General features: G+C 53.5%; 1 protein-coding gene across 2 annotated transcripts in view; it reads left to right on the top strand.

Annotated features, from left to right (window-relative positions):
• BEND3 (BEN domain containing 3) overlaps positions 1-4,054 on the top strand; it is a 32,197-nt gene extending 28,143 nt beyond the window's left edge. For both annotated transcript variants that reach the window (XM_025444638.3, XM_025444639.3), the window contains one exon: positions 1,665-4,054. In XM_025444638.3, coding sequence (XP_025300423.1) covers positions 1,665-3,920 — 2,256 coding nt within the window. In that variant the 3' untranslated portion in view covers positions 3,921-4,054. The remainder of the gene's footprint in view (positions 1-1,664) is intronic.
• The last annotated feature ends 10,325 nt before the right edge of the window (positions 4,055-14,379 follow it).

Here is a 14,379-nt window from a genome sequence, read left to right as displayed (position 1 = left end):
CTGTTTTCCAAAGTGGTCATACAATTTTATGTCCCCACCAGCAGTGTATGAGACTTTTAGTTCCTTCACATCTCCGACACTGGGTGTTGTCTTTTTGTTTGTCTCCATTCTGGTAGGGATGATGAGGGATCTCCCAGTGGGTTTTAATTTGCAACTTATTAATATCTTAATAATCTTTATATGTTTATTTGCTACTTATATATGTCCTTTGAAGTGGTTATTGAAGTCATTAATTGGGTTGTATGTCAATATTGAGTTTGAGAGTTCTTTATGTATTCTGGTTTAAAAAATTTTTTTTAGGGCGCCTGGGTGGCTCAGCAGTTGAGTGTCTCTGCCTTTGGCTCAGGGTGTGATGGCCGAGTCTCAGGATCAAATCCCACATCGGGCTCCTTGTGTGGAACCTGCTTTTCCCTCTGCCTGTGTCTCTGCCTCTCTCTCTCTCTCACTGTCTGTCATGAATAAATAAACAAAATCTTAAAAAAAATTTAATAAAGATTTTGCTTATTTGAGAGAGAAGGACAGAGAGAAAGCACGTGTGAGGTGGGAGTACAGAGGGAGAGAGAGAAGCAGACTCCCCGCTGGTCAGGGAGCCTGATTCACGGCTCGATTCTAGGACCCCAGGATCATGACCTGAGCCAAAGGCAGAGGCTTAACCACCCAGATGCCCCCGTCCACAATCCATTTTGGGTTAATTTCTTTATATGGTATACGTATGATGGAAGTTTTTGTTTGTTTTTACATATAAATATCTAATTGTTCAGCATCATTCGTTGAAAAGATTATCTTTTCTCCATTGAGTTGCCTTTGGGCGTGTGTCGAACAGCACTTTTCCATATATACGTAAATAAGCCTCTTAAAATGTTCAGGGGGCCTGGCAACAGGGGAAACCACTGGTGAAAGCAACAAGAACTCTGGGTTCTCAAAGGGCCAAGGTGATTTGCTAGCTGGTGCTGGAGCTTGGACTCAAGCTTTGAGGTCTTTAAAGGGGATTTGGGGGTGCCCTGGGAGTCCAGCAGGAGTGGACTTGCAGAGTGCGCCTGCGGTGCTGGGGTGAGCTGAGGAAGTAGTCCCCGAACTCAGTTTTGTGGAGTTTAATTTTCTCACCATCCTTTGCTGAGCAAGGCTGGCTAGTACCCGGCCAGGACCCCTGGAGAGGCACTAATTCATTACCTACAGTGGCTGCCTTAAGACGCTGGGGCGCCCCTGGAGAGTGGCTGCCGGACCAGCTGCAGAGAGCCACCTAGAAGCCCGGGGACCCGGTCACCTCATGCGCTCCACAGCTGCGCGGGCTCTGGGACGATCCGGGCCAGCCGTGTTCCAATCGCAGGTGTCCCTGCAGGCAGCGCTGGGGTTGGCCTGTGCTCCCCGCCTGGCACCTGGGGAGCTGTCCTTTCCGGAGCTGCTGCAGGCAGGGCTCACGGTCCCCACCTGAGAGCCAGCCGCGGAGCCCAGGTCGGAGAAGCCACAGGAAGCTGAAGCCTTCGGGTTCCCAGGAACCCCAGGGGCGAACTGGGGGGGCAGCGGTCGCTATGGGCTGTGCAGCTCTGGCGCTGCAGAGGCCCCCCCCCCCCCACCCCCCCCCCCCCGCTCTGGGCCTGGGCCCTGGGCTGGGTAGGACCTGAGGGTGGCCTGACACGCGGCCTAACACCCCGTTTGTTTTGCAGGCGCTCCTCGCGGGCATGCGCAACCGGGAGAACAGCTCGCCCTGCCAGGGCAACGGGGAGCCGGCGGGCAGGGGCAAGGCCCCGGGCATGGGGTGGCCCGGCGACGAGGAGCCCTGCAACGACGCGACCGCCCCGTCCTACAAGAAGCCTCTGTACGGCATCTCGCACAAGATCATGGAGAAGAAGAACCCCCCGGCCGGGGACGGGCTCAGCACCTACGAGCTCTTTGAAAAGGCGAACGCCAGCAACAGCCCGTCCCCGCTGCGGCTCCTGAACGAGCCCCAGAAGCGGGACTGCGGGGGTGGGGGCGGGGCGGCGGCGGCCAGCGACGGGGACCCCAACATCTACTTTCTGATCCAGAAGATGTTCTATATGCTCAACACGCTCTCTTCCAACATGTCCCAGCTGCACAGCAAGGTGGACCTGCTGTCGCTGGAAGTGAGCCGCATCAAGAAGCAGGTGAGCCCCAGCGAGATGGTGGCCAAGTTCCAGCCGCCCCCCGAGTACCAGCTCACGGCGGCGGAGCTCAAGCAGATCGTGGACCAGAGCCTGTCGGGCGGCGACCTGGCCTGCCGCCTGCTGGTGCAGCTCTTCCCGGAGCTCTTCAGCGACGTGGACTTCTCCCGCGGCTGCAGTGCGTGCGGCTTCGCGGCCAAGCGCAAGCTGGAGTCGCTGCACCTGCAGCTCATCCGCAACTACGTGGAGGTCTACTACCCGTCGGTGAAGGACACGGCCGTGTGGCAGGCCGAGTGCCTGCCGCAGCTCAACGACTTCTTCAGCCGCTTCTGGGCCCAGCGGGAAATGGAGGACAGCCAGCCCGGCGGCCAGGTCCCCGGCTTCTTTGAGGCCGAGCAGGTGGACGCGGGCCACTTCCTGGACAGCAAGGACCAGGAGGAGGCCCTGTCCCTGGAGCGGAGCAGCACCATCGCCTCGGACCACGTGGTGGACACGCAGGACCTCACCGAGTTCCTGGACGAAGCCTCGTCGCCTGGCGAGTTCGCCGTGTTCCTTCTGCACCGGCTCTTCCCCGAGCTCTTCGACCACCGTAAGCTGGGCGAGCAGTTCAGCTGCTACGGGGACGGCGGCAAGCAGGAGCTGGACCCGCAGCGGCTGCAGATCATCCGCAACTACACGGAGATCTACTTCCCCGACATGCAGGAGGAGGACGCCTGGCTGCAGCAGTGCGCCCAGCGCCTCAACGACGAGCTCGAGGGCCTGGCGCTGGACGGCGGCAGCGAGGGCGAGGCGGCCCGCGACGACTGCTACGACTCCTCCAGCCTGCCCGACGACATCTCCGTGGTCAAGGTGGAGGACAGCTTCGAGGGCGAGCGGCCCGGACGGCGGTCCAAGAAGATCTGGCTGGTGCCCATCGACTTCGACAAGCTGGAGATCCCGCAGCCCGACTTCGAGGTGCCGGGCGCCGAGCGCCTGCTCAGCAAGGAGCAGCTGCGCAGCATCTACGAGAGCAGCCTGTCCATCGGCAACTTCGCGTCGCGCCTGCTGGTGCACCTCTTCCCCGAGCTCTTCACGCACGAGAACCTGCGCAAGCAGTACAACTGCAGCGGCTCCCTGGGCAAGAAGCAGCTGGACCCGTCCCGCATCAAGCTCATCCGCCACTACGTGCAGCTGCTGTACCCGCGCGCCAAGAACGACCGCGTGTGGACGCTGGAGTTCGTGGGCAAGCTGGACGAGCGCTGCCGGCGCCGGGACACGGAGCAGCGGCGCTCCTACCAGCAGCAGCGCAAGGTCCACGTGCCGGGCCCCGAGTGCAGGGACCTGGCGAGCTATGCAATCAACCCCGAGAGGTTCCGAGAGGAGTTCGAGGGGCCCCCGCTGCCCCCCGAGAGAAGCAGCAAGGACTTCTGCAAGATCCCCCTGGACGAGCTGGTGGTTCCCTCGCCCGACTTCCCGGTGCCTTCGCCGTACCTGCTGTCGGACAAGGAGGTGCGCGAGATCGTGCAGCAGAGCCTCTCCGTGGGCAACTTCGCCGCGCGGCTCCTGGTCAGGCTCTTCCCCGAACTCTTCACTGCCGAGAACCTGCGGCTGCAGTACAACCACTCGGGCGCCTGCAACAAGAAGCAGCTGGACCCCACGCGCCTGCGGCTCATCCGCCACTACGTGGAGGCCGTGTACCCGGTGGAGAAGATGGAGGAGGTGTGGCACTACGAGTGCATCCCGAGCATCGACGAGCGGTGCCGCCGCCCCAACAGGAAGAAATGCGACATCCTCAAGAAAGCCAAGAAAGTGGAGAAGTGACCGGCGGGGGGGGGCCCCCCCACCCCCGGGGACCCGGCGGTTCTTTTAGAGCACGAGGACGGTGTCCACAGACGCGCACCTTATGTCCGTGGGGAGCGGCTTAGTCCATTTGCACACGTGAACACCACCCAGCCACAAGTGAGCGAGGCCCTGCGCTTGGTCTCTCCCCCTCCCGACTCCTGTCCTGTGTCCCCGCGGGGCAGCCGCAGCCGGGGAGGGCGCTGAGCCCGGAGAGTAGAGGGGCCTCAGGAGTAGGGTTCTCCCCTTGGCGGCGTCCCCTGCCCCCTGCGATTTCAAATGCATATTCAGCAGCTCTCCTCTCTCCCGTTCCTCTTCCCACATTTTACATCTTCCATTTTTATTAAAAAAAAATTTTTTTTAATTAAAAAGAAACCCTTTTTAAGGGGAAAAAAGAAATCAGTGGGCTCTTTGGGGGCCGCTTTACTTAGAAAAATTATCTCTTAAATATTGGAGATGAAGTACTGTAAGATGACTTCAGTTGCTGGGATTCTTTTTTTTTTTTTAAAGATGGTTTCAGATTTATGAAATTTTTAGAAATGCCATGTTCCTGCATGATGGCTAATAATAGCTCCGGGTGGCATAGAGACCGATTTTACTGACCTTGTCTTTTACATCCGACTTTGGAAGAGTCAAGATGCCCCTTGGATGGCAGTAGAGGGGATGGAATAGTGTGACGTCCTTTCCCACCATGGTTGCATTCTCCCTTCCGCTGCGGTGCTGAGGAAGGGGCCCACTCACGCGACCTGGCCTATTCCTAGTTGCCATGTCGGTAGAATGTTGTGCTCACTCTCTGTAGACGAGAACACTGGATGATGATGATGATGATGATGATGATGATGACATGAATGTAGATAGACGTGGAAACACGTACACGATGTCATTCTGAGCTGTGTCCTTCCACTGCCCCCTTCCCTCTCTACACAAGGATGCTGTTTGGCGGGGCGGACACATTTCCTTGAAAAACAGTGTGTGTGTGAATATTTGGCTTCTTGTTTGATTGAAGGAGGGGCCCCTCTGGGCTCTCCAGAGCTGTTTACTTTCCGTGTGTGTATTTGTGCAACACCCGGGTTCTGGGAGCTGTCTGGTGGCTTCACCACGCCTCAGTGTTGGCCCCTCCCGTCAATAGCACATCCTTGTTCCTCAGGGCAAGCCCAGGCCTTGGGCCCTCTTGGGGATACCTGGCATTGGAAGGTCACAGGTCATTCAAATGGGGCTCCCCTGTCCCTTCCCAGGATCCACTCAGCTGTCCCCTCACAACCCCCCCCCCCCAAAGCTCTGCTGCCCTACATCTGGCCGGTCCCGTGGCCTTGGAGTCAGACCTCTCTTCTTTCCTCACTGCTGGGGAAGGTCAGACTGCTCCAGGCCAGTGGCGTACTCTCCAGGACATCCCGTCAGCAAATTCCCCAGCAGGTCAAGTCCTGAGAAACAGTACTTTTTACCTACCTGATCTTGGGGTCCAGCTCCCTAAGAGGGAAAGGAAACCGTGTAACTCAAACTGAACACTTCATCCCAGAAACTTAGAATATGAACTGAACCACACAGGGTCATCCTGAAATCCTTGTGGAATGTTGCAGATTTAATAACCTAGTGGCTTAATGTTTTGCTACCTTAAAATGCAGAAATAATAGAAACAATCTGTGAATTTTGCCTGCACCCAGAGGGCCTTTTTCTTTCTTTCTTTCTTTCTTTCTTTTTTTTTAATGACAGGATTTTGAGCAATGTAAAGTTGCCAATCTGACTTTAGTAAATTTGCTTTTAAATGTCATTTACAGATTATTTCTGTTGAAACTGCAGACCTAAATTATTGAAATTTAGAAATGCACAGGGACTTAATGACTCTGTCTCACACACACACACACACACACACACACCCACATGTGCACACACATTTCTTCTTACTAAAAAACTTAAGTGGGACGAAGGGGACCTACATGAATAAGGAGCTCAGCCTCTTTGTGCCTGGAAAGAAGGGACTAGAGCAGCCAGGAAACTCCCCCCCCTCCCCCCACTTGGGCCTTTCTCTATGCCTTAGTCTCTCCAACACACACTTGCGCGTGCGTGCACACGCCCTACCCAAAGACGGCAGTGGCACTCTCGCCCGCCAGCCCTGTCGTGGTTGGAGAGTGCCGTGGAATTTGTCCTGGTCTCTAGGATGTGTCCGAGAGGATTCCAAGCCATGTGAAAATTGCCCTGCTTTCTAGAGGGTGGACTATGACCCTACAACTTCAGAAGCACAATCATTTATTAATAATAAAAAGTCCTGTCTCCCCACGTCAGAGAAATCAACAAGTTCTAGGAATGAAATGTGTTTTCTTCACAACCTAGAGCATGTTCAGTTTTTGGAAACTGCATTTTGGTGGTTTCCTTAATACCTTTCCTGTGTAGGGCTTCCCCCCCACCCGCCCTGTCCCTTGCCTCCCCCTACCCAACCCATCTCTCACCCCACCTACTCCCCCACACCTACCACCCCACCCCACCCCACCCCACCCCGGGCCCAAATCTTAGAGTCCCTTTCAGTGAAGAGAGGTGGACACACTCTGGGAGTTGTTTCCTGTCCCTCTGGACCGTCTCATCAGGAAACACCTGCAGCTCCTGCGTCCGTCTGTATGGTGTCCTCAGTTCTCCAGCCATACAGGTGGGCTCCAGGGCAGTTTTTTATGTGAAGCAATAGAAGTACAAGATACTTAACTTTTGTTTTCAAAATTTACTATTTTCCATAAAATGTGTTGGTAAACCCCATCCTCCTCCCCATCTAAACTCTGGGTTTTACTTGCTTGTTTTTGGATTATTTTTTTTCCCCTTTGTATCCAGAGGACTAAAGAATTAGCACAGACACATTCTGATGTTAAGTAAAATAGCAAGTCACAATAGGTGGTAGTGACCCTCGTTTTCTCCGTTAGTAAGTCTTAAAAGAATGTATGAAGGTAGTCATGAATGTACTAAGTGTTCTAATCCTGCTTCAGTTCACTTTGGCTGTGTCTACATGACAACAAATGTTTGACAGGGAATAAAGTTGTGTCTAGTGTCATGGGCGTTAGTGTGCCCCTCCCCCTTCAGCGTTGGCCCCAGATCTTCCTTTTTTTTTAAGTTTGGGTGGAGGGGGTAACCGTTGGCAGCAATCATCAACCAACCAATGGGATCTACTTAGCGGTGAAAGGCTTCGCCGTTTAAATGGTAAGTCACTGGCCTGACCTCGCCGCAGCATGGCCACTGGGGTTCCTCTAGAGATGGCCTCAGTTTCCACCTTCCCCCCCAAATGTTTGCTTCTTGTCTGATTGCAGAGGGGTCCTGAGACCCCCGTTTGGAGGTCCTTGCGATCTCTCCCCTGCCCGGCTGTGTGGCTAGCAGTAGGAAGTGGAGGTGGGGGCCAAGGGGCTGTTAATGCCATTTGGAAATACTTGCCTCGTGTAGATCCAGCCTTAATGTTCTTCTGACATCCTAGTGAAAGCAGACCCTGCACAAAGTGGATATCAGAGTTAATACTGTGAGGAGACAAAATAATGAGCATAGTTTTACCAAAGATAATGAAATACCGCATAATGTCTGCATCTTACCATTGATTTGAGTGCATCCTTAGAAAACTGAATGTAACAAAAAACAAAACAAAACAAAACAAACCCAGGACATTTTTGGAAATTGTATGCTCTCTAGCAACTTTGTGTGAATTTTTATACAAGCACTGTTTTATGAGTTATATAAAATGTTATAAAAATAGAAAAAAAAGACGGTCTTCGTAACCTCTTGTTTTCTTAGGGCCCAGGGCTCTCGGAACCTGCGCTGGTCTACGTGTCTTTCCCTGTGGCCTCCTCAGTGCCTCCCAGGGGAGGATGTGAATGTGGGGGGTGGGGGGGGTGCGTCTCGGCCTCTCAGGCTTCCACACCCTGGGTGTCAGGGGCACCGCTCACAGGATTTCAGTTGGCCACAGCTGAATGACTGAGAAGTCGCCAAATAAATCCTAGCCCTTTTCTACACAAACCACTTCCTGGCCACGTAGTGGGAGGTGCATTTGACCTTTTCATACCTTTCCTGGTTAGGTGCCAGGCCAGCCCTCTGCCAAGCGAGCAGAGCTTCATTTCACTCATTTTTTTTTTTTTCCTCCTCACTTGGGATCAAATGGGATTTAGTTCCTCAAAGCTAACATATTATTAGCCGATAACAAAAGGATGCATGTTTTTTCTTCTTCCCTTTGGCTAATTATAAATTACTTGATACTCGTAGTAAAAATATCTCCAGCTGGCAGAGAAACATTGTTTTTGGCCAACGGTCCCAAAGACATAAACTTGCAGCTTGTGACTGGAACACTTTCCCCAGTGACCCTTTGCTTAGTTGTGAATCCTGACACCTCGGTGTGTGAGCCTCGTCAGCAGGTTGGGGCTGGTCAGGGGCTGGAGGAACAAGTTTGAGCAAGACTGGAGGGAAGACTCCATTCTTTAATTCTGGCTGTGGGTACGTCACCGAGAATTTCAACATACGTGAGCTTACTTCTAAAATCTAGTTCTTGGAGATAAGTACCACACACTAAATTAGTTAGAATGATCGCTGGAATGGGGAGGTGCCGTGGACTCCAGAGGGAGCTGCTACGTCAGTGTAACCCCCCATCACCACCAATGGTGGGAAAGGGATGAACACTCCCCGCCCAGTGGCCGGAATGGCACCCCACCTTCTTGGAGTAGCCACCGGGCGCCGGCCACACTGCTGAGAGCTCTACCTTATAATCGTCCCCGAAACCCTGTGAGGTAAGTCCCATAATTGTCCCTATTAAGAAAAGTACGGTTCGGCCTTGAGTGGTGAATAGACCATCTACCAGATTCTCCTATAACCTCCGTGTCTTGGAACCTTTATTCCTTGCTTTGGGGTAAGGACGCCCACAGGTAGTCTCCCGCTCGAGTTCGCACAGCTGGCCAATTGCCGTGTCCGGGTTTAGACCTGCCTGGTTCTACGCCCCACGCATCCCAAGTGCCGAACGTCCCCTGAGCCGTGACTCGGAGTCAGAGCCACAGCCACGCGCAAGTCAGTGGTGCCCCTTAGTACCCACACCCTCTGAGCTCCAACCTGTCGGACCTTAGGTATGGGTGTGCTGGTTTTAGAATCGCCGTGTGTGAGCTCCCTGGTGGTTGTGGTAGCCACGTTCTGGTAATAGCAAATGTGGGAAGAGTTTGTGAAAGCAACTGCCATGGATCAGATTCCCTAGGGGCAGAGCCTGAGGCAGAGGTTGTAGGCTCGCTCACAGGAGAAGCGGGGCAGGGGGTGCAGCAGGGGCCAGAGAGAGGTTATAGCCTTGCTCTCAGGAGAAGGGGCGGGCCGGGGGTCAGCAGGGCCAGGAAGGCCAGGAGCTAGGGCGAGGGTCTCCACTGCAGTCTAGCTCCATTCCCCATACTGGAAAGTTCTAAAATATGGGTTGTTGGGCAGAATTAGGCCCAGGTGAGGCAGAGGGGCTGGTTGGTCCTCGTCAGAGGTCTTCCCCAGGGAAAAGGGCAGCTCTCCTGGCCGGATGGCCAAGGGCTGAGGCCCAGAAGGGCCGCTGTGAGCGGTTAGCTGGCCCTCAGCGGCTAGGGAGTGGATGCTCTGGTGAAGGGGACCTGGGTAAGGCCCCATCAGCATCCGCTAGGGTCAGGACCACCGGAGCCCTTGCTAAGTCAGACCAGTGGCCCTATCCCCAGAGTCGGCTTCAGGAGGCCTGGATGGGGCCCAAGAATTGGCATTTCTAGTAAGTTGCCAGGTGCTGCTGGTCCACGGCCGCACTCGTGACTTCACAAAATAGGCTGCGTAGATCACAGAAAACTGAAGGCTTAGCGCTTTTCTGATTATTCGAAATAGATCTGGGCTGAAATAAATGGATTCCCGTTGTGGTCAAATAAAACTGCTTCTAAACTAGCAACAAACTAGATCTTAGCTTTTCAGGTCAGTGGGAAGAAGCGGGTTTACAAACGCTAATGCATCATGGCTGAGGAGCACCGGCCAAACGTGGTGGCTTTGCCCGAGCGTTTCTGCAGGGGGAAGCCTGTTCATTGATTTTATTTTATTTTTAAGTAAGTTATTTATTTATTTATTTATTTTAACATTTTTATTTACTTATTCATGAGAGACACATAGAGAGAGGCAGAGGGAGAAGCAGGCTCCATGCCGGAAGCCAGATGCGGGACCGATCCCTGGACCCCAGGATCACGCCCTGGGCCTAAGGCAGGCGCTCAACCGCTGGGCCACCCAGGCATCCCACATTGGTTTTATTTAAGGAGTAGGAAGTCATTCGTTCTTCTAAATCAAGTTTGTAGTCCAGAGGGTGAACTCTGTCCTTGCCAGAGGCTGAGGGCATATAATGCCACAGCTCACCCAGATGCTCCTAGAGTGTGACAGCCGTGTAGTCAGAAGTGACAGCGGGCCCTTAAATTACGGGGAGCTCAGGTCTTTGTAAGATCTCCCATTTTCTGAATCCGGAGATGCCTTAGGAATGTGCTAGGGACTGGACGCACGTTAATTATCACAGAAACCCCGTTTGTACCCCCCACTTTACATCTGGGGGTGCTCGTAGGGGTGGAGTGCCTTGCTCCAGGTCCCAGCTGGCAGGGGCCAGGCTGACCCCAGAGTCCGTGCTCCTGGTTTCAGGGCTGCCTCGTGGGTGGCTGGCTGCGGTGAATTCCACCGTCTCTCTGCCTAGAAAGCTTGGGGTTTTGCTGACTGGCCGGCCCGAGCTTCTGGACCTGCCCGTGGGAGCCAATGGCCTGGGAGACCTTTCGATGCAGGATCCAGAACAGGCTACGGTAAGCATCTCTCTGCCTCCAAGGGAAGCTCATTGGCTCCGCAAAAATGCCTGTGCCAGCCCGGGTAGCTCCTGGGCCCCGTTCCCTGACTCAGCAAGCCCAAGCTCATCCGTCGGTAGTGAAGAGGCCTTGGACAGAAGGTTCTGGTGGCCAACCCCTCAACACCACCGTCCCTCCCTGGAAGCCGAATTCCAGACCGAAGCGGACGGGGAGAGGCTGGGCGTGCTGGCCGCAGAGCCCCGCAGAGTGGGTCCCCGGTGTCCCCTCCTGCTGCTCCTGACACGCGGTGTGGAGCCCACGTCTCCTTGGTTCAGAGCAGAAGGCTCAGCGTGGGCGCGGCCAGGGCGCGGGCGGCTTGGGCCTCTGGCGGGCAGGGCCCCCGGTGACCGGCCTCCTCTCTTCAGGCTGACGTTGGCCGTGCGGCTTGAAGGTGGCACCGCTGCTGTCATCGTGGCCTCTCCTTGAGCACATCTGCCCCGGAATCTAGAGGGCAAGGGTCTCCCCTACAACCCTAAACAAAACGGTATGTATTGTGTGGGGAGGGAAGCATCTAACAGTAACCCTGGGAGCGGGGGTCTAGGAAGGGGTACAGCGGTCCAGGCCGCTAAACAGCACTTGCCCCCCTTGGACACTTGCTCATCCACCCCGACTGCACTTTCTGGGGCTTCACCTATCTGCCTTTGGGGAGGGCCTCACCAGCTTCAAGAATAAAGTCCCATGGGTCCCTGGGTGGCTCAGTGGTTTAGTGCTGCCTGCAGCCCAGGGTGTGATCCCGGAGACCCGGGATCGAGGCCCACATCAGGCTCCCTGCATGGAGCCTGCTTCTCCCTCTGCCTGTGTCTCTCTCTCTCTCTCTGCCTCTCTGTGTGTCTATCATGAATAAATAAATAAAATCTTTAAAAAAAAAAAGAATAAAGTCCCAGGAGAGACGCTGGGGTGTTTCAATCAGTTAAGCATTCCACTCTTGGCTTTGGCTCAGGTCATGATCTCAGGGGCATGAGATCAAGCCCCGTGCCAGGCTCCCTGCTGGTGGTGGAGTGTGCTTAAGGCTCGCCCCACCTCTCCCTCTCTCTCTCTCTCTCTCCCCCAAAACATAAAGTCCCAGGATAGAAGGCCCATTGAGTACAATTGACATCTCTATCGCAGAGTCCAGTGCACCGTGAGGGATCCCTGTCCCTAAGACCTTGCAAAATCCCACTTTCACCAGCCTGCTTTTGATGTGCCTGGTCTGTTGGCCAATGATGGACAACAAAAGAAAAGCCCTTTACAAACAAGCCGGCCTTTGAGAGGAACAGGACAGGGGCAGTCTCAGAAAGCTGCATCCCGTTTCAGGACTTTCAGGGAAATTCCGGCGCTAGATGGTCCCGTAGCAGCAGGCCAAGAGGATTGGAGCCGGATCCCCGCACCTGTTCGACTGGCCAAAGCAAGCGAGCTGGCTGCTGCTGGGGCTGGACGAGGCTCCGTCCCCAGGCCTTTCTGTGTGTTGCCGCTGTCCCGGGGCGCGGGCAGGCCCGGCGTGGGGGACGCGCAGGCCTTCCGCAGCAGCGAGAAGCCACCGCTTAGATGTGCCGTCCGTGGGTCTTAACCACTGAGTGAAAAAATCAAGATGCAAAATGAGCTCTATAGTCACGCCAGGCATGACATTTTTTTTTAATTTTTAAAAAAGATTTTATTTATTTACTAATTAATGAGAGACACAGAGAGGGGCAGAGGGAGAAGCAGGCCCCAGGCAGGGAGCCCGACATGGGACTTGATCCTGGGTCTCCAGGATCACTGGGGCTGCCCAAGGCATGACATTTAAAACATGTGCACACACACGCACACACACACAAAAATAAAATTAAATAAAAAATAAAACATATGCACAGGGCAGCCCGGGTGGCTCAGCGGTTTAGCGCTGCCTTCCTCCCGGGGCGTGATCCTGGAGTCCCGGGATTGAATCCCACACTGGGCTCCCTGCATGGGGCCTGCTTCTCCCTCTGCCTATGTCTCTCATGAATAAATAAATAAATAAATCTTAAAAAAGTAAATACATAAAATCCTTTTTTTTAAAGATTTTATTTATTTATTCATGAAAGACAGAGATTGAGAGAGAGGCAGAGACAGAAGCAGGCTCCATGCAGGGAGCCCCATGTGGGACTCGATCCCAGGTCTCCAGGATCAGGCCCTGGGCTGAAGGCAGTGCTAAACCACTGAGCCACTAGGGCTGCCCAAATAAATAAAATATTTTTTTTTCTCCAAATAAAATCTTAAAAAAAAAAAAAAGTGTGCATGGAACGGCCTAACACATTTTTTAAGAACGCATGCAGACAGAAAGACACACGTGAGATGCGTTGGCACGGCTGGTCCAAGTATGGGAGGAGGACACAGAACCACAGAACAGAAGACGAGAAAAAATAACGTGGCGGGTGGGTTACTGTGCCCGGGCATTTCCCAGTGGAAAACCTGACGGGTGTGCATCCGTACCCGCCCCGCCCCCTGGTGTGCTGGTAAATGTTTAACAAATGACTCTCCAACGGGAAAATAAAATGCTGAGTTGTGGCGACTGCGATTTCCAAGGTGAAAAATCCTACCGTGGGGGATTTCGGGCTCCCTGTGTGACTCGCTGAAAGCAGCCTGGGGGATGCGCTTTCTGCTCTCCGGAGTGGGCTCCCCGGGGACTGTCGGTGAGCGGGCTGATAACGTGACAGTAGCTTTTTGAAAGCCAAAATATGGGTGACCAAGATAAGGCAGGATGACAGGAGAGTGTCCTTCTACTTGCCTGACATCCCCTGCATCCTTCAGAAGGCTCACAGACTGTAGCCAGCACCCCAGCAGGAATCTTAGATGTGCCGGAAATCTTAGATTTCTTTGCAGCTTCTTAGAAAGTGCTAGTTAGGTTTCCATCTCCCCAGTCTTGCTGACCAAATAAACTCTGACTTAAGATATATCCCCCAGATGTCTACTTTTCTCTACAGAACGTTAAAAAGAAGGTAATGGAACGGTTGCCTGGCCACCTATATATTTTTCCAGGGAAGGCAGTAAGTGCTGTTTGGCAGAGAAAGGCAATTAGCATCGTATTTCCTCGAGGGGAGCTAGTTCTTTGAAAGAATTAACCATCATCACTGGTAGAAGGACCAGATCAGCCTCTACACCAACATATCAGAACTTGAAAAAAACAAACAAACAAAAAAACCACCTCGTCATTGCCTTAGAGCAGGGTGTCTCAGCTTTGTCCCTCCTGACATCCGGGGCCAGAGAGCTCTGCGGTGGGGGCGTCCTGGCCACTGCGGGGTTTCAGAGGCACCACTGGTCCCTATCCATTCCATGCCCCTGTCCCTTGTGACGACCAAAATGTCTCTGGACATGGCCAAATGTCCCCCGGGGTTGGGGAGGCGGGGCATGAAGTCACCCCTGGTTGAGGACCACTGCATTAGAAATATGTACGTCTTTATAATCTTTTCATCATAATCTTCTCAAGTTTTGATTTCCACTGAGGAGGCCACGGTGACATTACAAAGACATTGTCATTCAGGTTAAGTAATGAGTGATTTGCGAGAGTTCCATGAATCTTCAGGAATTGCTTTTGTTTCAATTTCATAAATATGTACCAAGTTCCTCGCACTGTAGACAACTGAGACGTGTTTTTGCACGGGCTGTCACCAAACCAACATTCTCCATTAGATGTGTTTTTCCTTAGT

This window comes from Canis lupus, chromosome 12, assembly GCF_003254725.2.
Source record: "Canis lupus dingo isolate Sandy chromosome 12, ASM325472v2, whole genome shotgun sequence".
Classification (NCBI taxonomy): domain Eukaryota; kingdom Metazoa; phylum Chordata; class Mammalia; order Carnivora; family Canidae; genus Canis; species Canis lupus.
Note: the sequence above shows the minus strand (reverse complement) of the source record. Positions and strands in the feature narration are given on the sequence as shown.